Below are 26,304 nucleotides of genomic sequence, written 5' to 3'. Positions count from 1 at the left end.
GGATGGAGTACCATGGTAAATAATCTTCAGACAACTTAAGGACTCCAGGACATGAATATGCCAACTTAACGGCTTCAGAACCTACTGGATTACAACACCATGTCCACACTCCGCATCGCAACCCGCCTCAATTGTCATAAGACGAAGCGCCAAGAAGGTTTGGTTTCATAAACGGTATAGAGAAAGGCGGAAGATCAAATGGATTGGTGATGGTGGCGCTCAAGGCTGTTGCGAATTCCTCCCCACCAGATGGCAAGAGTTCAAGATGTGCACGAGAGGGCGTTGCGGGCAGATACCAGGCAGGCTCAGTGACTTCTCCTGTCTCCTCAGAAGTCGGCGTTGAAGGCAGGGGATGATTGGAGGAGAATGGATCCGCGTTGAATGGGTCATCAGGATACGGGGAATTGGCTAGCGGCAGTGGCTGAAGCGCAGGATCATTGAGCAAATCTTTAATGTGGCTTACTTGTCCAAAAAGGCCAACTGGGGAACGTAGTGGTTTGGGATGCTTCGCATCAACAGACGTGATGAATATGGTGGGTGCGACGGCGAGGTGTGTTTTGGCTGATGTGGAGCGAGCAAACCTGCACAGCCATCGCTTCTCCTGCAGCTGTTGTTTTAAGTTTGCAAGATATCCAGACGCAAGTGAGTCTTTGAACTTGGGGGTACAAAGGGGAGCAGGAGAGACAATCATATCAGAAGACGTTGGGGAATCCTGGAAGCTGGATGTCACGGTTAGAACCGATTTTGGCACATTGTAACGCGTATTCAGGGATTTGATCGGAAGGACGTCCCCCTCAAGCTTAGCATACTGACTCTCGCTCAGCGAGAGCTTTTCCAGGGTTGCGCCAAGCTGTCGCACGATGTAATCGCCCGCCGAATGAGAACGTAGATCAAACATAGACGGAGATGACATCAAAGCAGAAGATGCACCAGAGTTGTCTGCAAAGGGGTCTACAGGGGCCTTCGGAAGAAGAGCTGAAGCGGTCTTCGAAGGACGCATAACAAACAATGAACGTGACGACTCCTCAGATGGGACTATGCTCTGTTCAGCGGTGGTAGACCGGCTAGCAGACTCTGAGAAAATGCGCGTGTTTTTGATTCCTGGCAGAAGACTCGAATGATCGGTGTTCCATTCGTAAGGTGGCTGCCTGGAAGGAGGTGACAGGTTCATATCAAATTCAGGATAGGGTGATGGAGCTGAAGTCGTCTGCTGCTCAACCATGATCTTTCCCTTCAAACGGTGGTGCCTAACGGATTTGAAAAAGTGGCCAAGTTTGATGGGCGAAACTTCAGTGCTTGTGCCGCGAGCCTTGCGATGCCGTTGCTGGTTTTTACCAGTCTTGAGCTTGCCGAGCGAGAGAGAAGGGTGTGGCATTTCTGAGGATGTCGTAGAGCACAAGACCTTGAAAGCGATACTCGGTAGAGTCGGTACTCACCGCCAAACATTAAAAATATGACCGACCAAACAAGCTAGCCATTCCAGTGATTTCGGGATGGTCTGGATGTCAATATTCAGTTCTCGACTGACCTGGATCCATGCGAGAAACAGTTATCTTCTTAAGCCCAGGCTACTTTACCTCTACGCGGATGCATGGAAGGATGATCGTACAACCAAAAAGCAGGCGTTACCAGGGTTCGAACCTGGGTTACGGGAAATCGTGTTATCAAAATCCCAAGTGATAACCACTACACTATAACGCCACCGCACTTTGTCCGGAACTTTACGTAATTGAAGTTGGGGGCAACATATCTTTGTCTTTGTGTAGCTGAAGTCGCTTGGCTAACAAGGTCATATAGTTCAAGGTGATTGATATCAGACTTGATGCATTCTCCGAGAAGTTTGCACGGCATCACTATCATTACACTGCTGTAGTTATACATGTGATCATTGTACTCTTTTACTGCGTCGAAGAGTATCCAGCAGGACAGTTCTGATACGCCAGGCTACTCGAACCGCTGCGCATATAGCATGTTTTAGCAGGGATACACTCCCCAGTGCAGTCCAGGCCCGCGACAGAGCTCTTTGATTGGTATGTGTTGAATGTCTATGAAAAGTCAGTCTATCGTCATATTCATTGTTGTGGATCTCACCTGGACTAGAGTAGGATCGACCAGCATTTCTGTGACAAAATCATCATTATGGTCGACTAAAGGAAATAGGAGAGAGGAGACAAACGTTCGGTAACAAGGTGCCACCATGTTGCGTTGAGGGGGTCGTTTGCGCCCCAAGTGATGTTTCCCCCGTATGCATCACGGGTACTGTACTCTAGATAGTACGACGGGCCGACCTGAGTCTGATTGTCCAACGCTGGGAACTCGTTCACATTGCTGACATAACTGCAAAGTTTGGATACATAAGTCATAGTCCATCCGCACCCATTACTGCTGCTTACGTGTATGCATCTAGGACGTCGAAAGTCTAATCAACTAGTGAGTCCTCTGTAAAACTGGAGACGAAAGAAAACTTGCAGCGGAATCTATTTCGTACATACGGAATCCAGAGTTGAGATTTGTCAAGGGAGTGAGTGACGGCCCAATCTGAATGATCAAGTTAGTCGATGCTCAAAATGGTTTTCCTAGCTTCTTACCCAAGATGCGGTCAACGCAGTCTCAGCAGTCATGACTGTGCCATTGTTAGCGTAGAAGATCTGCGGATAGTTGAAGCATGAACCACGCCAAAACTTGAACAAAAGCAAAAGACCTACAGAAAGCTGGTCCTCGTGGGTGTGGCCATAGAAGATATCTTATCACGAAGGTGTCACAATGAAAATCAATGAATCCGAATGGCCGAACTCACTGGCAATGACATGAGGCGAGAAGCGGTCAATACTAATAGTAAGTGTTAATAACTTTCACGCTCCATCAAAGCTGAGAGACATACATCTGGTAGACTGTACGCGAATCGATGTTAGAAGTACTGAGTGCGACGATAGCATAAATTCACGTACATAGGTTGGTCGGATTGACCTGCGATGCAGTTCCGTCCCATCCACTCAACACATGTCCGATAATCCATACTAAAAAGCGATCACTATTCAGATCAGACCATATGTCATCTTACGAACCTCTTTCACCGGCATCCTCAGAAGCCTGTAGCTCGTCCGTGAGGAATCGCAAGATACCGTACGGATCAGGTTCCGTAGAGTTGATATATGAGTAGTAGTTGTCACTGCAAAGAATGATCAAGATGGGTCATGAGAGCACCGAAACCAGCCCAGACATACGTATACCCTTCAAGGAGGAATATCAGGGACATGCATAATTTCTAGTTCAAGAAGCCTCACAAAGGTTGGTGTCAAGTGAGATGATCTTGAGGCCGTCCGGGCGTGTCACACTATATGCAGCGTAGTGGGTTGAAGCATATGCGACCGACGCTTCAGGAAGCCAGCCTTCGTACTGCCACATAGAAGAAATGTGTTCATACAGCCTAAGGATGGTCATCATCTGGTGCACTTAGAGCACTTTCTAACCCACCAGTTGAATTGCGTCCCGAGAGTACCGCCCATAGTGTAGGGGATCATTTGGAACTGCATGTAGGTATCGTGGTTTCCGATCGTCGGGTAGACAGGCGCGGGCCCAGCGAATTTCTTCAGCAAGCCGTAAAACACAACCTAGCGGCCGTCATGAAAGCACATCCACTTCCAACAGGGAATTCATTTTACCTCTTCATACTCAACATAGGCCCTATCATCCAGGTTGAGCGTTTTTATAGCAAACTGAATGAAATTGGAGAAAACGAACCTTGAATATTGGTTGTCGGAGTCGTGCGCAGTCAAGTCACCAGTGAAGATGCTGAAGTTAAAACCACCCTGTTCTGTGCCAGTGAGAGGACCGATGGCTTCCATCGCCGCAGCCATCAAGTCCAATGGAGAATCACTGCACACGATGTTACAACTTTTTCTCAGAGTTGATTATTCAATTTACCACCAATAACTTCCGAAGCGCGCTGCAGGAAGGACGATCTGGTCGGGAGTCGCTGCATTGAAGGCGTTTTCACGGCAGCACATGTATGCGGAACAGTTACCCTCGGATCCTATCGCGTAGCCTGCAGAACGAAATCGTCAGAATGAGATTTAAGATTTGAATCAAACCCAACGCACGAGGGTCGAGGTGAATATCAGAAATGTGGAAGACCTTCAGACGCTCCCCGCTGGGTTGTATCGGAGGTGGCAGCGGATTTGGTTTCGGTGTTGCGAACCAGCCAGTCATGTTAAGCGGAACCGCTGGCGGCACGGAGCACAGGTCAATATGCGAACAAAGGTTCTGAAAAGGGAAAGAAATTCATATATATCGCCTCGATTCGAAGTCACAGGTAGCATACCTGGCCGTCATATCCGCCAGCATTGGCCAGCGCAAGAACTTGTGAAAACGTTGAACCGAGCGCAAGCGCGCTATATTCATCGTAGCACGTTGTCGAGTAGTCGAAGTACTGGCAGACTGCCTCAGCAAGTAAGGGGCCCTGTTCAGGAGCCCCAAGCACGAGCATTTTGGCAATTGCGAGAGAGGCTTGGCACTTTGTGCAGGTATCATCGCCGAAAACTGGATTGGTAGCAATCGCTATGATTTGCGTAAGAGCTTGTTCCATAAGCTGCGAAGGTGTCGCTTGCGTTGGCAGCGGGTGAGGGTCCACAGTATCATTCTGATGAATAGTGTGTCAGTGTCAGTTTGGTGCCCAAACAGGAAGGCGACTAACCTTTGGGAAGTTGGCAGGATCTGTCAGCTCATAGGGGAATATCTCATTCTGGTAAAGTTCATGAGATTAGACATCTTCAAGACATATGAAACACGATACAGACAGTCACAGGATCGGTTATCACGGGCTGGGGCTGCGCCGAAGTGGCAGTAGGGTCATTCCAGTACGACCCATATAACGAGGTCGGAAAGGCGCCAGAAGCAGTGTACGTGGTGGAACTGATAGAACTCGCTCGTACTTGATAGGAAGCTAGTAATATGAAACCAGACAACCTCGAAAAGGGGAGCATTGTGGCGTGCTGCCTTGAGTCTGCGCCACCCTAGAGGCCTAGCTTCGGTATAGTGGTACTTATAGCCTGGGCTTTACGCGGCATTACCAGATGGTATTCTAAACATAAAAGGGCAGCATGTGGAGTCAGACTCTACCTGACGCACGTTCGCATTTTAAATAATTGACACCCGGCAAGATCTGAGTGATAGGCTCGTTTCATGTGACCACAATCATTATTGATTGCGTGCACGAGTTCTCCAGTGTCCATGAATCGACCTACAAGAGGTTCTCCCGAACACTTCAAGCAACCCATCGACAGGACGTGGACCATCAGGGTAAGCAGATTATTACCGGTACCCCAGTGCGGTAAAATGGCTTTCAGTGAGTGATAATGATATTGACGTGTCTGGCTCAAGTGTAAGTCAACCACGAAGACTGTTGACCCACGTGACCACGATCCTGGGACCTCGCAGAAAACAAGGTAATCATATGACAGAAAAATAATACACGGATTTGTCTATCCGTTGACAGTAGACATGCGGTATGTATCAGCTCCCAGCAGAAAAATAGGACAATTCGCTTATCATGACAGTAGAACGTTGAACGGAAAGTGACGGACCGTCATCATCACGACTCCTAGTCTAATTCAATCTGGATCGCCCAGCAAATTAAGCGCAGAGCTCGGAATAAAAGTTCAACCTGCGGTGGCACATTGTCAACAAAAGACGTACCAATGGCCTTGCGCACGCGGCCCGTGCTCAAGACTTGGAAGACATGTCAAACTCGCTCTGAGTTCAACGGTGCTAACTTAGTACATACTATGTTTGTGGCATGGTTCCGCCTTCCTATTCGTAAGACGGTATTCGCTGTTGCAGGTCAGTATTCGCTGTTGCAGGTCAGTATTCGCTGTTGCAGGTCAGTATCAAGTTATTATATATCTCGCACGACGTATTCACCAGTGTTGCATATGGTAGCTAGATAAGCTCGGATGTGTCGTTCAAATGTTGGCTGTTGCTTCAATCAGAACCTCCCCGGCCCCCGAGGGTGTTGGCGGAATACTAGTCATGAGCACGAATTTACGGTCAGTCACATTCAGCCCTAGCTGCATCCACTCTCCGAGTCGATACCGGCCGTGTGTCAATGATATCGGCAGACTTGTATGCGGAATTTGCGCGCAGGAAATGCTCGATACATGTTGCATGACTTCTGTCTGTCTGTGGATCACCCCTAACATTGATCCGGAATGTGAAATATAGGAACTCTGCGAGAGACCCGTCGACGGCATCTATTGCTTGAAATATACTGGAACGCAAGTTGACTTGTTCACGCTGCTCGCTGCCGGTCAGATTATTACCACGCATTTTTTTGCTTTCAGGTAACGGAAAGTCAAACAAGTCAAGCGGAAGTCGGTTTTCATCACATGTGCGTTTCCATTTGACTCCCGAACGAGATACTGATGAGGTGGAATCAGCCGGTACGAGGGGTGCACGCCAGTTGAGGGTACCGAAATAAGTTTGCAGGGTGGATTGGGGGACTGAGGACCAGTATATGCGAAATCGGAGAGGCGTTGGAGGGGGAAGGTTGGCAATACTAGTAGAACTGGGATGGAATGTATTGTGTGCCTTTGGTGTCGAGAAACTCACTCGCTCGTTGCATGGTGATTTATTGATGGTTGAGGTTTTACTACGGTATCGAGGGGGGAGCGGAAGCAGACCATAACATGGAAGGAACGACTGGTCTGACTTGGGGAGACTAGAATGACATTGAATGACGGGTCGACGAGCAGACAGTAGATATGAGAGTGTGAGCGAATTTCGAAATTGAGACTCCTAGTCTAGGGTTTCTCCCATGGCTGTACTTAGTCAGACGGTCCTAAGAGTTCGTTCGTTTCATATTGGTTCGAACTTCAGTTACTTACGAGGGTTCTCGACCAGCCATACTTAGTCTCTGGGATTTTGATGCCTCCAGCTTCGAGCGCCTGGAAATCGACGATCCCAGCTCCACTCAGTCTCCCACTATTTCACAGCAACCGTGCTCGCCTCGCCCCACAACGTTAACAGATACGTCTTCCTGTAGGAGATACTCGACGAATACATTTTTACGTCACCTCTTTGGACTGCAAACCTCACCTCACCTGAATGCGTGTTCGACACACCTTGCATGTGCATGCAGACCTTGTCAACATGGTCGCTTCATTATTTACCCTTTCAATCTTTGTTTGCTAGCCACCGGACCATAACGTATCGTGATTCGTGACTGTCAACCTATTTAAGTACTAGGTACCACTGACGGCGGCGCGGATCCCGTCAAAACTTCCTTCACCTCTACATAGAACTATGCGGCCGTTTCCGTAATATCAACGCGAGATCCGCAGTGGCGCAATCAGTTGATTAAATATCCTTCGTTCCAGTGCTATTGGGCGCAAGACATATATAAATGGTGTGTCCGAAAAGTCTTGTCAATCCAGTGGACACTGAGTCAGTGCGTACTCAGTGTTGCAACGTTGGTCACGCAATTTTCTCCTGAACACGCACATCAATCTGCAAGTCATGACTACTCAAGGAGACCTCGAACAAGCAGACCCTGGGCCAAGTGTTGGTATGTATTTGATCACATTCTGTTAATCAAGCAGAAATCCTGAGAAATGCACAGGTGGTCAACGTGATGAACAGGGCAAGACTCAAAAGGATACAAATACAACTACAGAAGAAGATTCGGCGCTTGTGGCGGCATGGATGCAACGACTCCAGACGCTCACTCTTATAGTAAGCCATTGTTCAGTGACTCTGGTTACATGAATCTTGAACGACCCGTCAGACGACATTTCTTGCTTCCATCGACGGAGAGCTCTTCACCCTTACCTCCATACCGTCGCAGGTGACACTTAATGCAAGCGAGGAATCTGTGGAACTCGTGTATGCATGCTTTACTGGTGCCCTCATTTTTCATGTCTGTTCTTGTGAGTACCGAGATAGTCAGGGAAGCGCGAGGCACTTACAGCTTGCGTTAGCAATTCTGGGATATGTGGCATCTTTTGCTCTCATTCGATACCAGATCGTCGATACAGTAACCGAAACCGACAAGCTAGGAAAACGTTCTAGTACTGGTGTACCTCACCAGGAAAGTATTCAGGGAAAGCAGCTCTTACTTAGAGCCGTCCCTCCTTTGTATGCTGTACAGTCCCTTCTTCAGGTACCCTTGGGGTTCCGGCTTCAATCCAGGACGTCCTCTCCCCCATTGGATCTCTTGACTCGGTGCTATTATACGATTTTGGCGCTCACTGGTGCCGGCTTTATCTTGGCACTTCTTGGTATCGCCACTTACGCATGGTTTGGACTGCAGCGGGTTGTTGGGATATTCACATTGGCTTGTCTAGGTGGTAGTTTGTTGTCATGTGTGTGGGCGGTGGTATACTGAACCTGCTTTGACTACGTACGGCCCATACCCTTGACGACTTGCATAATTATTGATTACGTTCTATAGAGTCTCACTCGTGTTGTTAATAACATGACTCATTCACGACTTATTTGAAACTGTACACTAAGTACTTCGGGTGTTGTATTCAAGACTCGTTGGTAAATTTTTGCTGTCTTCAGGAACTCAGTTCAAACCTTCAACGTTCAGGAACAAAACGTAGGCATCTACCAGTCACCATTACATGCACACTTGACATCAAATGTGAATGCTCGAACGGGATTGCCCCTGATATTACTGATATCTTCTTCATATACTTAGAAGCCTGGCAAGTGCACAAGGTACCGATCGAGGTGCATCCCTCGTGACGTCAACAGGCGCCAAACCGAGTTCGAGCCTCGCCTATAGCCTAAGGCGCGTCTAATATTTAATTCGCAAAGCTCCTTCAAGTTCCACAACTCCATCTCGAGCTTCTCGACCATAATTATACCGCCAAACAGTACTGGTATACTTATGCTCAGAAAACTTATGACACCTATCGTTCAAATATTCAACATAGCATATTAAACAATTTAACTTGAAGCGAAGATGTTATTAAAGCAGAATCTGGGGTCTTTTCATCATATAATTATGTAAGATGTCTGGACTTTGTTTGCTCAGTCGTTCGAACAAACCAAGAAAGGTCCAGGCTCCGAGGTAGTCACCATATCAGACAGCCTTCAATCAAATCTTTTTTTGCTCAGTCGTTCGAAGGAACCAAGAAAGGTCCAGACTCCGAGGTAATCACCGTATCAGACAGCCTTCAATCAAATATCAATGCACAGACTGATTTTGGTTAGTTGGGACAGGCCCCCAGTGGCGGTAATCGACTCGTGTCCTTCTAATGTGTTATATAAATACGAGATATCCTCTTATCTGATCAATTTGCTCCACATCCCCGTTCTTGAGTTGCTCATCCTCTGCTAGTAGTAGACCATGTTGACAATCACCAACGTTACCTGGCTAGTAGGCCTACTATGCCTCACCGGTATTGGAGTCTATCTGGTAAAGCAGGTCGTCATCAAGAAGAATCCTGCACCATATCCACCTGGTCCCCGGGGGTGGCCTCTCATTGGCAATGTTTTAGATATGCCTCGCGTCAAACCCTGGCTCACATTTACTGAGTGGGGTAAGAAATATGGTGAGTGCCTCCCTTTTTCCAATATCATCCATTTTCAAAAGTCTTTCCTGCAGGTGATATCACGCATATCGAGGTTCTGGGTCGGCACATCATTGTGCTGAACTCTGTCGAGACTGCAATGGAAATGATGGACAGAAAAAGCGTCTTGTACTCTGACCGTCCTGTTCTTCCTATGATTGGTGAACTTGTTGGTTGGAAGGACTCTTTGCCTTTCCTCTCATATGGTGACCGTCTTCGCCAGCAACGCAAGAACATACAGCGCGTCATCGGCAGTCGCGCCGCAGTGGACGTATACAACGAGATCGAGGAGGTCGAGACTCTTCGATTCCTGAAGCGTGTGCTTGCGAAACCAGATCGACTGCAGGAGCATATCCGACAGTATGTATTATTTATCCTCGCAATGACGTTATCTTGAATTTTCACTATAGCACTGCTGGTGCTATCATTTTGCGCATCACTTATGGTTATGAAGTGAAAGAGAATGATGATCCCTTCGTTGACCTTGCAGACCGCGCTATATCCCAGTTCTCGCAGGGTCAGTCCGGTAAATTTATGGTTGATATTTTACCATTCTGTGAGCTATATTATTCTGACGTTTGGGTTGGCTTCCGATGACCTGAAAAATTTAGTGGCAAAGGTCCCCGCGTGGTTCCCCGGTGCTGGCTTCAAGCGCATAGCACGTGAATGGCGCAGGACCCTCGAAGAGATGGTTTCTGCACCCCACGAGTTCGTCAAGGACCAGATGGTGAATAATTTGCAGCTTTGTGATCATGCATTAAAGCTCAAATTTTACAGGTTGCTGGCATCGCCCCCATGTCTTTTACCTCGAATCTCTTAGAAGGCGGTGATATATCTGCGGAAGAGGACCACACTGTGAAATGGTCTGCTTTTTCCTTATATGCCGGCGGTTCCGACTCGGTTGGTCCCTACATATTTATGTTTCTAATCATCATCTTCTGAAAGTACTGCCTCAGATTGTTTCTGCAATATACTCGCTTTTTCTAGCTATGACACTTTTCCCTGATGTGCAGAAGAAAGCTCAGGCTGAAATAGATGCGGTTGTCGGTCCTGATCGTCTTCCCTCCTTCGCCGACCGCGACTACCTCCCCTATACTGAGGCGCTTGTCAAAGAAGTCCTGCGTTGGAACGTTATCGCTCTCATCGGTATGTGGATCTTGTTCATGACACTATTTATTCGCCCACGGGTATTTCAATGACAGGTGGACACTGTGTGACCAAGGACGATATCCATGACGGGTACTATATTCCAAAAGGCTCCATAATAATGCCTAACATTTGGTTGGTGCTCCCCTTCGGTTGATGGACAGGATGTAATGCTCTTGATCGCGACAGGTTCATGCTCAACGATCCACAAACATATGCTAATCCATCGCAGTTCAATCCTGAACGCTTCTTGACTGAGGATGGAAAGGAACCTGAGACGGAGCCTCGCACTATTTGCTTTGGCTTTGGTAGACGGTAAGCATAAATTTGGTTCTGAATCTTATCGGAATGCTAATTTTCTGCTCCGCAGTATATGCCCAGGTGTGTCCAACTCGCATCAATCAACTAGCAGTAATCTGACGTCTGCTTGCTTTTGATGTACAGGTATCTACCTTGCTGAAGCCTCCATTTGGATATCCACTGTGATGTCACTGGCCGTGTTTGATATTTCCAAGGTTATCGAGAATGGTGTCGAGATCACCCCCGAGGTTGAAACCTTACCAGGTGTGATCGGGTATGTCGCATATCTTGTACGTCTGGCGCTGGTCTGGATTGACACACTCCAAGCCACCCCAAACCCTTCAAGTGTTCTATCAAGCCTCGCTCTGCGACTGCCCTTGGGCTTATTGAACAAGATGCACTAATAAGCTCATGATTGTGAAACCGCAGAAACACGCAGGGATAATACTTAACATGCGTTGTAATCTACATGTTGCACTCAGGACACAAGTTCTTGTCCTGGAAATGCATTATACATTGTAGTGACAAGATACATGTATTGCATTAACATCTGTTACTACAAGTTTAAATGATGCATTAGGTCATGATAACTACAAGACACATAATGCATTATTGCATGATAACCACCACGAACATCCTGCACGCTGTATGGGAGGCACGAAGCTCAGAACAACAATTACGGTACCATTAAGAATCAATATTTTTTGTACAAAATAAGCTGCTGGTAAGTGGTAAATTAAAATTTCAAGGGTGAAGCACAGCATCTGGAAGGTGGAGATCTGGAAAGTGATCTTGACAAGCGCTACTCGAACTTGTCATGCTAGTAGAGGTAGCTGCAGGTAGGAGATGTATTGCCCATATCCTGTCAAAGCAGTCAGCCAGATCATGCCTGAGCTGGGCCTGGCGATGGGCATATTCCACCAGACCTTCATAGGCTATCAGACTCTCGTTGTCGCTGGCAATGACGAGCGCACATTCTCCAACCTTATTTTTCCACCAGCCTGCATGCCACCTAAGAAAGCACACCACCCTGCACATCTCCTCCTGAAGGAGCTCTACTTCTTCTACCCAGTGTGCAGCCCTAGCTCGAGCTTTGCACCATTTGAGTTTAAGACCTACCAACAAAGTCAGCTGCATACCTTCTACAATTTGTGGTTCACATTGAACTTACCGTCTTGTATTGCCTCATCTGCATCATCTCCGACACCCTCAACTAACCAGATCCATGACAGTTGCCTTCGACCTTCGCTCTCTCCATGCCTTGGAGCTGACATCCCATGTACATCATTGTTTCTGTCAAGCACTTTAAATGTATTATCCCAGCCAATCTTACCGACCACTGGTGCGAGAGATGAGAGAGCTGTGTGAGCGGTGCAATATTTATCTGCTGCAGCTGCAGTCTTCACTTCAACACGGCTGACAGCGTTCTGCATGCAAGTATTTGCACTCTGGCCTCGAATCCAATCCCATTTGAATGAGTACATGTAGCCACACATGTGGAGGCTCTGTTGGATTTCTTCAAGAGCATCACCAGCCTGAGCATACCGCAACTCCCACTCGGTTGAGACAAGTCGAGCATTAGGAACCATGGACTTGCTACAAAGAGCTGATGGGAGCCAGAGGTTGGCATCTTCCGGTGTGATTATATCGGACATATGGCGCGAAGGGGTATTGATTGTGGACTCGAGTAGCTGTACTTTGGGAGTGTAGAGCATTTGGATGCGCTTCCAGGCATCAATCTCACACTGTGGGAAACACAACAAGAAGAGAACTCTGTAAAGTACTCTTCAAATGTTGGGTCAAAATTGCTATGCCTAGCTGCTATTCGACCCTAAAGGATTTCTGTACTAGACTCAGAGCTCAGAGAGTAGAAATATCATCAAGCAAAAGACTGTGATTCAGACTGGTACTGACAGTGGTGAAAGGGAGACATGATCATGTAAGCAGTAAAAATGCAAACATAAACTAAGGAAAGTGGGTAAGTGAAGGTAAGTAAAAAGGGGTAATATCAGCCCAGGGAAAACTATATTGTCACAACGCTGTAAAGCATTCCGCAGCTGCTGAATTGCAGCCATTTGTGTATCTGTGGCATGCAGTCCTTGCTTGCTAATATTTGCTTTCAAACATTGTCTTAGGGAAGAAATGAACATAATGAAAAAGAATGATAGATACTAGTACTAGTATGCACTGTTTGTTCTCAAGATCGATCCCCAATGCAAGAAATATGCTAGGGGACACTTTGGCATGCAGGGAAACATCAGTCCCTTCTTAGAGCTCATATGCCTCGAGCTGAGTGAGTTTGAGCTGAATAGCAGCTTGTATAACAGCTTGTAATACTAGTTGTCAGTAGCTCCTCACAATCAGATTTTGTTTGCTACTCACCAATGACTTTTGATTTGAATGGATTTGTGACCAAAGAATCATTTAGATTTTCCTCCCAGGATTCAATTTCGACTGTCCAGGCCTCTGTTGTCTTGGGTGCCAGCGCCTTGTGGAGTTCTTGAAATGCTGTTTGATGTGCCTCTTGTTCTTTGTTGGCCTCCGTCATTTTACAAAGGTACAACCTTCTTCCAGTTCCAGTCACCAAAATGGTCATCAAGTACGTCTCTCCATGAGCCTGGTCCCATTTCTTTGGTACTAGAGGCCATGGGGTTGATATTTGACCATCCACATTCAGGCGCTTCACTATCTGTTTGGCCAACATTCTTCGAAAAATTGAATGAAAAATTGGTCTGGCATGTCAACACATGTGCAGGGAGGTGGAACTTTGGAACAAAAAACCTGACAAATATTGCCAGATGATCCAGACAGAGGTCGAGTGGCATTGTCGACATCCTCTGCCATAAATTCTTGTGCCACTGACAAGTGATGTCATATGAAACATTGAGTGTGTCGATGCAATATCCACGAAGTGCTGAGAAGAACAAAAATCCATATTACTATATCTACATTCGGTCAGTATCAACAATCACCTGCCAGCTAGTCTAGTACATACCTTTCGCCTTTTTGTAAATCACCAACACCATTTGGCAGCTTCATGTTGTGTTGTGCACAATCAATGGTCCCAACTCCTGTGGTGGCTAGACCATGTGACACTTTTGAGTCTGCCATGTTTACTGTGTTATGGGATGAACATGTGCTTTTCTACATATATAGGTGGTCAGAGGCAATTACATATGCAAATACAACAAAAGCTCACCTGCTGTGTGTTACCGCTGCAGGTTTGTAGATATGTTTTGTAGGCAGTCTCCTCAACAAAATAAGCCCAGCCACGACTAAGGCTAGGGTCCATGCTATCCTTAGACACTATGCACCTTTTAAGGCAGAAGTTGGCATCAATCGCCACAAAGAGAGCATACAACCAACTATTCACTAGTCAGCCGAGCGAGTAAAGATATAAATGTAATGACTCGTAATGTTTTCCATTTGGTGCATCGTGCCAGTTATCAGGTAGGTTTTTACCTGGTTGTAGACAAGCTGGGCATAGCACAGCACATTTGCTGCTTCCAGTACTCTCTACACCAGCTGAATCATATCCCCAGCCAGCCCGCTTCAATATTTTCAGATGTCGCCATTTGCGCACCATCTGCATAAATGCTTCGTAATGATCCTAATACTATGCGTGAGATGGATTATTGAACAAGATTCAAGAGGTTAAACACACCTTTCATGGGTAAAGTCCTGTATTATCCAAGAGTTGCACAATAGTATGATAAAGCCCATAGCTTGGACATTTGGATTTGAACGATAAGATGTGATATTGTTCCAGGATTCAGAAAGTAGCAGCAGTATGAGGATCAATAGTTGTTGCTGGGAACCAGGCCATATGAAGCAGCTGCTTCATATGCGTCTGAGCAGTCTCACAACCACAGAAATCCAGGCCGATCTCATGAATCCCATTGGTATCAATGAGAGTGAAGTTGTTGTGAAATGCCCTCTTAGGAAACAGACATTTAGCACCTGCTGGATGTTCAAGCTGTACATGCAGCCCTAACTTCTTGAGTGAGATGGTCATGAAGTAAGAGCCTCTCCACTCCTATAAAGAAACATTCATAAGTAAATGTGATGCGTATATATTTGATCACCTCTCACTTGAATCTGATGCATTGGATTTTTAGTATGAGTCACAACAATACAATTATGACAACACAGCTCGGTGCCAAAGCAGTCTTTACACCAAATCACGGAGTGCCAGAGTAACAGCTGCTGCAGATAGTGTCATGTATGTAGTCCACACAGCCCTCATATCGTAGTAGTTCCTGCAAAAAAAGGTTGCGGTCCTTGATCCACATCAAGAGTGGGTGATCCTGGATACATGAGGTGTCAATGTTCAAATTAGATGTAGTAGTTCTGCAAACTAAGTCATTGGAAAATACTTACTCCTATGTTGCACTTCCGCCTATTGCTGTTGGTAACCTCAGGTTTGATGTCACAGTCAGGTTCCTGCCCATCCAGAGAGTAGTCTAATGCAGCCCCTTCCTCCACTCTCATACTGACCGGTTGTTCAGATAAGGCCAGCAAACTGACAACCTGTGAACTTCGTGCAGTAAAGCCTTGACTTTGTGAAACAAATGTGTATGCAGTGTGCACACTTGGACCACCTGAGTTGGGAGGTGTATATACATTGAGCCTCACTCATTTTCACTGGTTAAAAGTCTTCAATGAAGGTGCAGGGAGTAAGCCAGCTCAATAATTACTTGAGTTTGTACTGCCCTCACTGGCACTCATAGTGCAGGCATCACAGGTGAGTTCAAGGTATGAAACAGCAAATAAGATTATGTAAGCTCACAAGCCCATAATGCATTACACCTGCTGCGCTACAAGGTATGGACACCATGACTCATGCAATTTTGGTGCTAATGCATTACAGGTCTCTTGTGAATATGAGGTGTAATGCATTACACTATTTGTAAGCTCCATAGTTTACATGTATCTAAGGCTAAGCCATTTTTCTTTCGTCCTCTAGCTTCACATTGCCATCATTCCATCACCAACATCTGTTTACTACATGGTTGGATCTTTGTTGTGTCCACTGGCTACACCCAGTGCAGAAGATGACATCCATGACATTCGTGAGTCATCTCTTAATCCAATCATTTGTAGTCTCATTGATTATCTTTGCCGTGTCCACCGGCTACACCCAGTGCAGAAGATGACATCCATGACATTCGTGAGTCATCTCTTAATCCAATCATTTGTAGTTTTATTGATGTAGGGATCAGCTCTGAGTCATGTGTTTCCCCAGCTCCAGACTCGCATACACTGGCAACATCTTCTGAATCTTACTATATGGCTGTTATCTGTCACAGTGAGGAAGATAACGATGTCCATGTCATTCGTGAGTGCTCTCCTCTATCTCTTGATTGAATCATATGCAGTCTCATTTTGATTGATGACTAGGGATCAGGTTCCATGTTCCCCCAGCTCTGACTTCATCTACAACAACTTCCGAATCTTACCAGGCATTCTGTCATGACTTGGATGGGGGTCTGAATGAGCTGTCAGAATATATCTTTAGTATGTACTATCTTTTATTTCTGTACGAGTCTCACTCTTATTCAGGCATACTATCTAAGCTGTGTTTTCTTGGTGATATGTTAACACTACTAACTTTGTGCGACAAGAACAGAGTGTATGTATCATTGGCGCCATCATATGCGCATGCTGAGGACCATGATGAGATTGTTTTCTATGAGGGCGAGCAAAGCTATGCAAAAGTCGCTGGTGCTATAGCGGATGATTGCGGTGTCTTTTTCTACCGCAGCATACTATACAACATACCAGCGAAACACCAATTCTACCCCACCCTTCACCTGCATCACAAGTGGACATTACATTGGTGTTTTCAGTGGTGAGTAAGTTACAGATTATCTTAACATCTCAGCATTCACAATTGCTCTTTCCAGAGATTATGTGCCCATGGTGGAAGGAATCACGGATGCTGTTTTTTTTTTAGGTTGAGTCACTTGAGGTTGGAGAGAGAGCATTAAGGAATGTGATTGAAAGATCTCCTGGACAGATCCCTGTGATAAGAACTATCATTCATTAGTACTTAGTAGCTGTCATGCGATCAATGAGTCACTCAAGCCCATGCATTGTTGGCCATATGTCCTAGATCTGTTTTTGTTCGTTCTCACTGTGATAAGGAAGTTTTTGAGGGAATTGAATATGCGGGTCTGTTAAGACCGTACTCAAGAGGTATCGGATCCGAAGGGCTTCGGCCTCAGCTCGTGCGCTGTGCCCCTTTCCCGAGTCTTGCCCCTTATTTCAGAGTGCTAGAGTATCGTGTATATTGAGATGGATAAGTCTCGTAACAGATCCGTTAAGGCTTCCGGATATTGAACATATATAGTAACGGCTAATCCGGATCAGATCCGAACTAGAAACTAATGGGCGAGGACTGTCCGACGACAGAGACGGATATATAGACTATAGGAATCAATCCTAAGTCTCGGAGTAGACAAGAGTATCGTACTCAAGTCCGGACGGATAACGGATGGACTTAGAGTCCAGACAGAATGAGTGCAATCTAAGATGATATTCGAACTGATATACTACAGCGCATGTACAAGGGTTTATATACTATGGATAACTAATGGAATGATCAATAAGCAAGGACACGAGGCTATGTATGAAGTATAAGCAAAGTATGTGTACAGCATATCGGTAAGTCAGATGGATAACGAATCATAACCGGGAATGAAGTCTAAGCTAAAGCGGATCAGTAAGTGTAGCGGATCAGTAAGCATAACAGGAAGTAAAGGATAACTGGTATACCAGTGTACAGGAATGCCAAAAGGAGATGAACGATAGTTAGAGTTATATGAACAGGACATGAAACAAGGATTAGATCGGATCTGTGGACCGGACAACAGATATGTCCATCGGATCTGGATCGGATCTGAGATCCGGATCTTCGGATCTGTACCTGGGAATATGGTATATGACAGGGTCTTCAGCTCATTCAATGTTGCCATACTGCTATGAAGTTGCACACAGATTCACACATGGACAGCTATACACTTCACTTGCAAGGACGTAGAGACATTTGAGCACATTTCCAAGAAGGACATAGAGAGACAACTGCTAATCATGTAGTGTATAAACATCTGTTAATATAAATCCTTGTGCAACCATCCAAAGGAGAACAGAACACTTGTACTAAAAGTTGTACAGAAGTCCCAGCCACAGCAGCAATGAAGATGCGTGCACAGATAGCTCTCAGCATCTTGGGCAAGCCATACATTTGATGTGCAATGTGAGAGGTGCCAAGCTTGAGTTTCCATATGAGCATGATTGCAGCAGTGTCGTGGCATCAATATGACTTGGAAGTCCATCAAGCGATAAGGGCATTGAACCTGCACGAGTGGAGTATGGGTGCATAATGAGGATGTTGGTAATTGTAGGATGCGTTGTAGAGACTTGCATTTCTGCAGGCACATATGGGCTCATTTTACGAATTCTGACAACTAGCGTTTCATGGCACAACTCGCACCATCGTCCACTATGACTTCCACCATGGAGCGCACCACTTCCCGTGAAATGCGCCATAGGCGCGCTACTTTCCCGCACAACGCACAGTATTCCTGCATGCGCGCTTAAGTGCACTGCGTCGCGCATCATCCAGGAGCATCCATCCATCATCCAACCAGTCCTTTGGTATGTCCCTTTTCGTTATCTGACCATATTTGGCATATTACACTTCCTATTTCGTCATGGACCCTTACTTTACATCACCTTACCTCATTTACATACTTAGAGCGCTCCCTATTCAGCTCCGAGCCCTGGGAGAGCGCTTAGGTAGAACTTACATACTCTCATGTTCGTTTTACACCCAACTATTCCACCTTAGCTTCTTACCACCACCTTCCTACCACTCAGTATCTATCACCAGTTAGTTCCATGCAATGCATGTGTCCATCATCGTCTTGAGGCCCTAGCATCAGTCTATAGCTAGTGGCACTATCAGTATCTGTCTAGATCTGCACTTTTCCCCTTATCAGTCTCAGAATACGTCTTCTACACCTGTGCACTGCTTGCACTACCTTCCCGCGCTTCGTGCACTTTCGCATTCCGCTTTCCTGCGCACGCCTGCAGCGCACGCCTGCAGCGCATTTCTCGCGCTTTCACCACCATTCACCAGGGTTGTTCAGCATCATTCCGTGGATCCTTGCTTTCCTTGCTTCCCCTTTAGGGTCAAATGTTCTTGCATCCTGCGAGTATAGCAGCTAGGCAGAGCTGAGACTCACTTATACTGGCTGAGCACTTTTCTTATATGTGCCTGCCAGGTTGTGATACCCACAGCGTGAAGAAGGGAGTGACACAAACCTAAGAAATGGAGGAAAAGACTGGAAGATGGGACTGTAAGATAGCATGTGAGTGCTCACTTGTGGTTCTTTCTCCTTCTCTCCTTTCCAATCCCTCGCTCTCCTTGTAATCAGTTGCTGTCGCATTGACAGTGGTCGATGTGGGTCGGTGTTGTGTGGTGGGTGCTCAAGCCTCAAGTGGTGTTGTGGCAGTGGGCATTTGTGGAGGATGGATGTGTGAAGTAGGTGCTAGTGTAGGTAGTGAATGCAGGGGTGCCCTGAATGAGGCATGATTGTGCGTGAGTGTGAGGGTGAGAAGAGTGGGGTGGGTGCTGGTGAGCATGGCAGGTGGGTGATGCTGAGATGGAACACGAGTGTCGAAAGGACAGAAGTGATGAGTCGAATGAGAATGGTGACAAACTGGATGAGCGTAGTTGTACCATATGATTTGGTACATCAAGTTGGCCAGTTTTGATGGCAAGAATGGCAGCCAGAGATGAAATTGTCACATCAAATAATCTAGATATAAAGTGAGCAAAGCACAATGGAGAAGATATGAAGTATTTACCTTTGCATCAACACTATCTTCCCTGATACAAAGATCTTGACTGGACATTTTGCAAATTGGGTATGATGCCCTCAATAAGTATCAGTGTGAGTCTGCTATGAGTGTGACAGACTCACTGAGATATGTGAGCACGTTCAAAAGACTCCTACTAGGTGGGATAATTTTGGGTCTAATTAGTAGCACTACTATGTCACAAGCACCTCCAACCAAACCATATTCCATACAGCCATCAACAGTACTTACCTTTACTGTGACGGTCTTTACTGTCAGAGTCGGAAAGGGTGCTGGTTTGTAACTTCTTGCCCTAAACTGCCATGTCCTGCAATGACCACAACAGTGACTGCAGTGAATCTCACTCAGCTTGCTGCATGTGCTTTGGGCATCGTGAAAATGCTGTGCCACTGCTGTGGCAACTGCTGCGACCACTGCTGCACTGCTCCCAAATAGTGAGTGCGCATCAATTACACTTACTGCTAGTCACTGGAACCTCCCAATCCTTGTCCTTCAAATGAATATTGCAGTGCAGCAGCCCAATCCAGAAAGGGTTGAGAATGAGATTTAAGCCATGGTCTCTCACAACCGCTTCAGTGCGAACTCTGGTTGATTGTTGACTAGCATGGCGAATGGTGTGAACTGACTGTTGTTGCTGTTGTGGATATCCAGTGACATGATCACCTTGCTCATCCCTAGTAACAAAGCACTTGGGACACGTTTGGGCATAGCGCGTGCAGGTCACCAAGGCTTACCCTGGATAATCTGCCACATAAGCAGCGAGCACGGGAAATATGAGGTGCACTACCCCATCTCCACTTATAAGCTCTATGCCGTTGGTCAGAGGTCCAGTGCGCAGTGAGCTGGTAACCATCCACATGGCATAATGAAAGAGCTGCACATGAGTAAGGCAGGCACTATTTGCTGATATATCTGTCCCATCTAATGAAATGGTCGGAAGGTATCCGATAAGTTTCTGGGCGTGAAAGGATGGCTTGTTGCAAATAGACTTCAAGATGTTGCCAATAGTAAGATAGATGGGGTATGCAGTTTTATCACCTCGAAATTGGCAGAGCTGGGTCTTGTCTGAGCTGAGTATGACAGGAACAAGAGTAGCGCCATCTGGAAGAAGTGTCCGAAAAAAACATTCAAAATCACAGACCTGCACCTCCCAAGACCAATTGCCACTCATCAATTTGTCATAAATGTGCTCGCCTTTCCCTTCATCTGCAAAGCGGTGTTCCAGTGCATAGGTGAGGTGGTTGAGATAGGCAGAATTAGCCCACAGTTATTTGATGCATTCGACAGGATCTCACATGAATAATTCAAATTCTTTGTTAATGCCTGAAATCTGAATGACACTGCAACACCATGGAGAAACACCAGGGAGTTCATGATCAATTTTTTGGTGGAGTGCATGGGCATTCTTGTAAGACACTTCAAGTTTATATTTTACCTAGCAGAGATACTTTAGACATAACATTAATGCCACTTCTGCGTGCTCACCTCGTCAATGGACAAAATTTTTGAGAAGGCATTTTGACTTGGCCCTTGCTGTATGGCCCACCGAGCTATCTTGTAGTCACATCAACTGAAAAAAGGTGGTATGGATTGTCCTCAGTCTGAAGGTCAGGACAGGCCCGGGTGTATGTGGCATGAGCAGTGTCATCAATCTGCAAGACCCTGCCTGCTTCTGGAAATTTGTTGATCGCAAGTATGGGCTCCTCATGGTCATCATGTGCGGCTTCATTAGGCAGCCTTGCATAAGGCTGCAACGGTGAACCACCCTGTTGCTGCACTTCCTCCACTTCAGCAAACTCAGCAGCTGGAGCATTGTCTGCATCCTGATTCCCTATATGACCACCCTCCTGATTGCTCAGCTCCCGATGGATTAGGGCATACTGAGACAAGGACAACGGACTCGAACCAGACACAAAGGCAAAATGGTGATGGATGGGATGGGGACTAGCTACAAACATGCTTTGGTATAAGTACCTAAGTGCCTCGAGGCCCGGGCAAGACCCCTGGCACCCCCGGCAGACCCCAAACCTAGGCTGAGCCTACACTCCCTAACACACTGATAATCTCTCGTCTTGACCTCATTTTCATCATTGTACATAGTTCAAACCCACTTACAATTTGGGGCTAGTGCAATATGCGCATTCAGACGTGAGTGTGTCTTGAAGGTTTTCTTGCAGGATGGGCAGTGGACAATGGTGGTGGACATCTTGATGCAAAATGCTGGAAGAGTCACCAATGGAGAAGAGATAAACCAATGAGTGGTGTCAAATGATGACACACTACATTATCTAAGCTTTCAACTTAGCAGAGGACTAAATTAGTAATAGTAGTAATGTAGTCGGTCAATTAAAAAATTAAAATCAACCAACTCATTGCAACTGATGGATCCGTAGGAACAAACAATGTTGGTCTATGATTTCGTGCAGTTGTTACAGTCAAGTACGCCCCTATTCATTTTCTTTCTCTTACATCATTGTATTACATCACGATCGCATCTTGCCGTCGCTAGATGATCTATTTTTGTTATCTCTGACTCGTCTTATCTCTGACTCATCCCTATGATCTCATCGTACCGGCCCTAAAGTCATTTCCATGTACTATATAAACTCGTCCTGTACCATGTAGTTCTTTACTTTAATCTTACTAGGTTTTACCTGGAACTTCCTTCGCTTAAGACCTCCAATCTTAAGTCGTATTGAACTTGATTCAAGTCGAGGACACTCTCCTTGTCTTGTCTTAGAACATCGAACTTCGGTATACGCCGAAGCCTTGAACCAACCTTGGCCGATTACTCTTATCGAGTAGCCATACGTCTGAACTATCCTAGTTCATAACAAAAGATTAAAGTCTTCCACGAATACATCGCTATCACGCGTTGTAACTCAGAACAGAACAAACCCTGGTCATCACGACAGATAGAACCCCAGGTCCCCAGACGCTGAAAACAAGCTGACGTCATTAACACCAATTTTTGGCGCTTTGAACTTAGGTGCTGTACCACCCCTACCACCTTTGAATCCCCCGATGTCTTCCACAAAACCCATTGAAATCAAAATTAGATCTCCCCCAGTCTTTGACGGGGATAGAGATAAATCCGAAGGATTTCTGATGTCGTGCATGTCTTACCTCGATATCAACGAGAAGATCTATGTCGATGATAAACAGAAAATCATTTTCGTGACCTCCTTCATGAACGAAGGGAACGCACGCTACTGGAAGGAAGACTTCCTCAGACAAGCGCAGGACCCCAACAACAAGACTACCGCAGGCCTCGTCAAAGGATATGGTACATGGGCTGAATTCCTCACCGACTTCAAAAGCGCATTTAGGCCGCTTGATCCTTCGGGAACCGCGTTAGCCAAGCTCCGTAATCTGAAACAAGGAACCGAACTCCAAGATTATATCTCGGAATTCTTGATGCTCACACGACGGGCAGGAATTCAAGGTGACGTCGCTAAGAAGCAGTTCTTCCTAGACGGATTACACCCAGGATTGCTCGCTCGCCTTTACGGCACGGGCGACGTCTCTGATGATTTCGAAGTTGTCCTCTCCACCTGTATCAATCTCGACAACTCACGCCTTCACTTGAACGCCATCAGGGCACGTCACCAACCCCAGAAGAAAAAGAATTTCGGATCCAACCGATACGTACCATCTAAAGATTCCAACGCCATGGTGATCGATCGGCTTTCTGAAGAAGAACGCACGGAACATTTCCGAACCGGAAAATGTTTCACCTGTCACAAGACCGGACATCTTTTTAAGAACTGTCCGGAGAAGAAGAAAGGAAAGACTCTGGTATGCCGCAAAGAAGTAGAAAGCAGCGATGAAGAAGAAGAAGAAGAAGAAGAAGCGGAAGTCCGTCGTCTCAACGAGGATTTTTGATATGGGAGACTGGATCAATGTCAGTATCTCTCGATGTACCCATAAGACTTGTACGAAAAGTTGGTGAACGAAAAGAACTTCGGGTTCCCCTTTCCCTCATTTCGAAAACACGTCTGAGAACCGTTGAAACCACCGCAGTTGTTGATTCCGGAGCAGCCGGAACCTTTATCTCAGAAGACTTTGTCAAAAAGCACAAGATCCAAACCCATGCCCTTAGTAAACCCTTCCGGGTTACTACCGCCGATGGAAGCTATTCCAAAAGCGGAGCTATATGCCGATACTGCGTTCTCACCGTCAAAATTGACGAACGAACCATGATTGGGAAGTTTAATGTCACACGTCTCGGCAGAAGAGACCAGATTCTTCTAGGAATCCCCTGGCTACGGGCTATGAACCCGGTTATTGACTGGGCAGCCGAAACCCTCATCCTTTCCCGAATGGAAAAGAGTAATCAAGTTGAAGAAGAAGTCGACAAAGAAAGAAAGAAGAACAACCTTCCACTTCTATTTCGACAAGAATCCATCGATCGGACTTGGAAGCAATCCAAACTTAGGAAAGCACCAATTATCGAAACTCCTGTTGTTTATCCAAAATTGACCATCGAAGAGATCGTTGACGAAGAAGCACCATCCGTTCTTCCCACCATTGATTCACTCCCCGCTCTACTCCCCATCCCCGACGAAGACGATGAGACCTTTGATACCAAGGAAGACGTCTGGACACAGGAAAACTTTGCCGCACCAGTGCGAGAAGTCTCTATGTACGATCTAGATGATGACGAATTCCTGGTAGAATATTCCCTCGACGCATCCGAACTCCGGGTAATTTCGAATACTACCATGGATACGCCATTGACCCCAGATGGGACAAGTCTCTCTGAACAGAAACCCACGATTAAACCCCTGCCACGGCCTACGGAATACGCAAAAGTTAGTAATAAAGCTCAGCAGTTCGCTCTAGCTGCGGGCTTAGAACAGAAGAAGAAAACTTTCGAAGAACTTGTACCCTCCTATCTCCACGACTTCGCCGATATCTTCGCTAAAGACAGTCTCAATCAACTACCTCCTGAACGACCCGGTGTGGGTATCACAACCTGGCAGGCACATATAAGAAAAGTGCTCAGCCAGTATAAGTGAGTCTCAGCTCTGCCTAGCTGCTATACTCGCAGAATGCAAGAATGTTTGACCCTAAAGGGGAAGCAAGGAAAGCAAGGATCCACGGAATGATGCTGAACAACCCTGGTGAATGGCGGTGAAAGCGCGAGAAAGCGCGCGTGGGAAAGCGAAGTGCGAAAGTGCGCGAAGCGCGGGAAGGTAGTGCAAGTGGTGCACAAGTGTAGAAGACGGATACTGAGACTGATAAGAGGAAAAGCGCGGATCTAGATGGATACTGACAGTGCCACTAGCTATAGACTGATGCTAGGGCCTCAAGATGATGAAGGACACATGCATTGCATGGAACTAACTGATGATAGATACTGAGTGGTAGTAAGATGGTGGTAGGAAGCTTTGGGGTGTAAAACGAACATGAGAGTATGTAAGTTCTACCTAAGCGCTCTCCCAGGGCTCGGAGCCGAATAGGAAGCGCTCTAAGTATGTAAGTGAGGTAAGGTGATGTAAAGTAAGGGTGCATAACGAAATGGGAAGTGTAATATGCTAAATATGGTCAGATAACGAAAAGGGACATACCGAGGGACTGGTTGGACGATGGATGGATGCTCCTGGATGCTGTGCGACATAGTGCGCTTAAGCGCGAGAAAGCGCGCAAGGCGCGCACGCGGGAATACTGCGCATTGTGCGGGAAAGTATCACGCCTATGGCGCGTTCCGCGGGAAAGTGGTGCGCTCTATAGGGAATGACTAGAGGGTGATGGTGCGAGTTGTGCCGTGAAGGCCAGTCATCAGAATTCGTAATATGAGCCCATATGAGCCCACAGAAACACGAGTCTCTACACCGGTATTGACCACCGTATTGAAACGAAACCCAGATTCATCCCCAAAACGTCGAAAATCTATCCCCTCTCTATCGCCGAACGAACTGCTGTCAAAGCATTCATTGACGAAAACGTAAAGAAAGGTTTTATCTCGGAATCTAAGTCGCCACAAGCCAGTGGTTTCTTCTTTGTAGGAAAGAAAAGCGGAGATCTCCGACCCTGTCAAGATTATTGGTATATCAATGATTGGACGATCAAGAACGCTTACCCCTTGCCGCTTCCCTTATCCCTTATCACACGGTTACAGGGAGCAAAGTACTTCACCAAGATGGACGTCCGATCTGGTTATAACAACATCCACATTCACCCTGATGATAGATGGAAAGCTGCGTTCACCACGGAATTCGGACTCTATGAGCCGAATGTCATGTTTTTCGGACTTTGCAACTCCCCGGCCACGTTCCAAGCCTACATGAACCGTACTTTTCAACAAGACATTAATGAAGGATGGCTCGTGATCTATATGGACAATATCCTCATCTTTTCGGACAACCTTGATGAACATCACGCTCGAACCCGT

General features: G+C 46.3%; 8 protein-coding genes and 1 non-coding gene across 9 annotated transcripts; 2 read left to right on the top strand and 7 right to left on the bottom strand.

Annotated features, from left to right (window-relative positions):
* Positions 1-127: 127 nt before the first annotated feature.
* Positions 128-1,375, bottom strand: DFJ58DRAFT_728979 (uncharacterized protein; the record flags this gene model as incomplete). The annotated part of the gene is made up of 1 exon (XM_041385671.1): positions 128-1,375. The coding sequence occupies one exon, from the start codon at positions 1,373-1,375 to the stop codon at positions 128-130; it is 1,248 nt and encodes a 415-aa protein (XP_041242995.1).
* Positions 1,376-1,620: 245 nt separating this feature from the next.
* Positions 1,621-1,701, bottom strand: DFJ58DRAFT_t103. Its single transcript has one exon. It is a non-coding gene; the product is annotated as a tRNA-Gln (tRNA).
* A 105-nt stretch (positions 1,702-1,806) lies between these two features.
* Positions 1,807-5,461, bottom strand: DFJ58DRAFT_426182 (sphingomyelin phosphodiesterase). The gene is made up of 20 exons (XM_041380347.1): positions 4,797-5,461; positions 4,694-4,741; positions 4,322-4,639; positions 4,101-4,263; positions 3,925-4,045; positions 3,742-3,876; positions 3,663-3,684; positions 3,475-3,611; positions 3,285-3,427; positions 3,225-3,231; positions 3,066-3,169; positions 2,949-3,017; positions 2,882-2,891; positions 2,798-2,829; positions 2,589-2,743; positions 2,470-2,538; positions 2,394-2,419; positions 2,177-2,337; positions 2,092-2,120; positions 1,807-2,045 (listed from the first exon to the last, which is right to left on the bottom strand). The coding sequence occupies exons 1-20, from the start codon at positions 4,980-4,982 to the stop codon at positions 1,899-1,901; spliced, it is 2,082 nt and encodes a 693-aa protein (XP_041242994.1). The 5' UTR covers positions 4,983-5,461; the 3' UTR covers positions 1,807-1,898.
* A 2,019-nt stretch (positions 5,462-7,480) lies between these two features.
* On the top strand, positions 7,481-8,495 carry DFJ58DRAFT_792745 (uncharacterized protein). The gene is made up of 4 exons (XM_041390373.1): positions 7,481-7,565; positions 7,596-7,728; positions 7,781-7,922; positions 7,974-8,495. Exons 1-4 carry the CDS (start codon positions 7,513-7,515, stop codon positions 8,378-8,380), a joined length of 735 nt encoding a protein of 244 aa, XP_041242993.1. The 5' UTR covers positions 7,481-7,512; the 3' UTR covers positions 8,381-8,495.
* Positions 8,496-9,287: 792 nt separating this feature from the next.
* DFJ58DRAFT_684958 (cytochrome P450) lies at positions 9,288-11,603 on the top strand. Its single transcript, XM_041383288.1, has 12 exons — positions 9,288-9,337; positions 9,410-9,557; positions 9,611-9,935; positions 9,986-10,131; positions 10,187-10,302; positions 10,353-10,475; positions 10,532-10,721; positions 10,778-10,856; positions 10,911-11,036; positions 11,092-11,102; positions 11,166-11,295; positions 11,349-11,603. Exons 2-12 carry the CDS (start codon positions 9,506-9,508, stop codon positions 11,434-11,436), a joined length of 1,386 nt encoding a protein of 461 aa, XP_041242992.1. The 5' UTR covers positions 9,288-9,337; positions 9,410-9,505; the 3' UTR covers positions 11,437-11,603.
* A 162-nt stretch (positions 11,604-11,765) lies between these two features.
* On the bottom strand, positions 11,766-12,736 carry DFJ58DRAFT_728975 (uncharacterized protein; the record flags this gene model as incomplete). Its single annotated transcript, XM_041385670.1, has 2 exons — positions 11,766-12,136; positions 12,193-12,736. 2 exons carry the CDS (start codon positions 12,734-12,736, stop codon positions 11,766-11,768), a joined length of 915 nt encoding a protein of 304 aa, XP_041242991.1.
* A 553-nt stretch (positions 12,737-13,289) lies between these two features.
* DFJ58DRAFT_842202 (uncharacterized protein) lies at positions 13,290-15,512 on the bottom strand (the record flags this gene model as incomplete). The annotated part of the gene is made up of 10 exons (XM_041392800.1): positions 13,290-13,357; positions 13,404-13,726; positions 14,017-14,165; positions 14,221-14,386; positions 14,484-14,546; positions 14,605-14,637; positions 14,686-14,702; positions 15,004-15,057; positions 15,257-15,328; positions 15,402-15,512. 10 exons carry the CDS (start codon positions 15,510-15,512, stop codon positions 13,290-13,292), a joined length of 1,056 nt encoding a protein of 351 aa, XP_041242990.1.
* A 4,888-nt stretch (positions 15,513-20,400) lies between these two features.
* DFJ58DRAFT_624187 (uncharacterized protein) lies at positions 20,401-20,634 on the bottom strand (the record flags this gene model as incomplete). Its single annotated transcript, XM_041381081.1, has 1 exon — positions 20,401-20,634. A coding segment is annotated over one exon (234 nt), but the record flags the coding sequence as incomplete, so codon positions are not given.
* Positions 20,635-20,637: 3 nt separating this feature from the next.
* Positions 20,638-21,078, bottom strand: DFJ58DRAFT_716717 (uncharacterized protein; the record flags this gene model as incomplete). Its single annotated transcript, XM_041384255.1, has 2 exons — positions 20,638-21,008; positions 21,045-21,078. The coding sequence occupies 2 exons, from the start codon at positions 21,076-21,078 to the stop codon at positions 20,638-20,640; spliced, it is 405 nt and encodes a 134-aa protein (XP_041242988.1).
* Positions 21,079-26,304: the final 5,226 nt, after the last annotated feature.

This window comes from Suillus subalutaceus (assembly GCF_016647625.1).
Source record: "Suillus subalutaceus strain FC151 chromosome Unknown DFJ58scaffold_66, whole genome shotgun sequence".
NCBI lineage: Eukaryota > Fungi > Basidiomycota > Agaricomycetes > Boletales > Suillaceae > Suillus > Suillus subalutaceus.
Note: the sequence above shows the minus strand (reverse complement) of the source record. Positions and strands in the feature narration are given on the sequence as shown.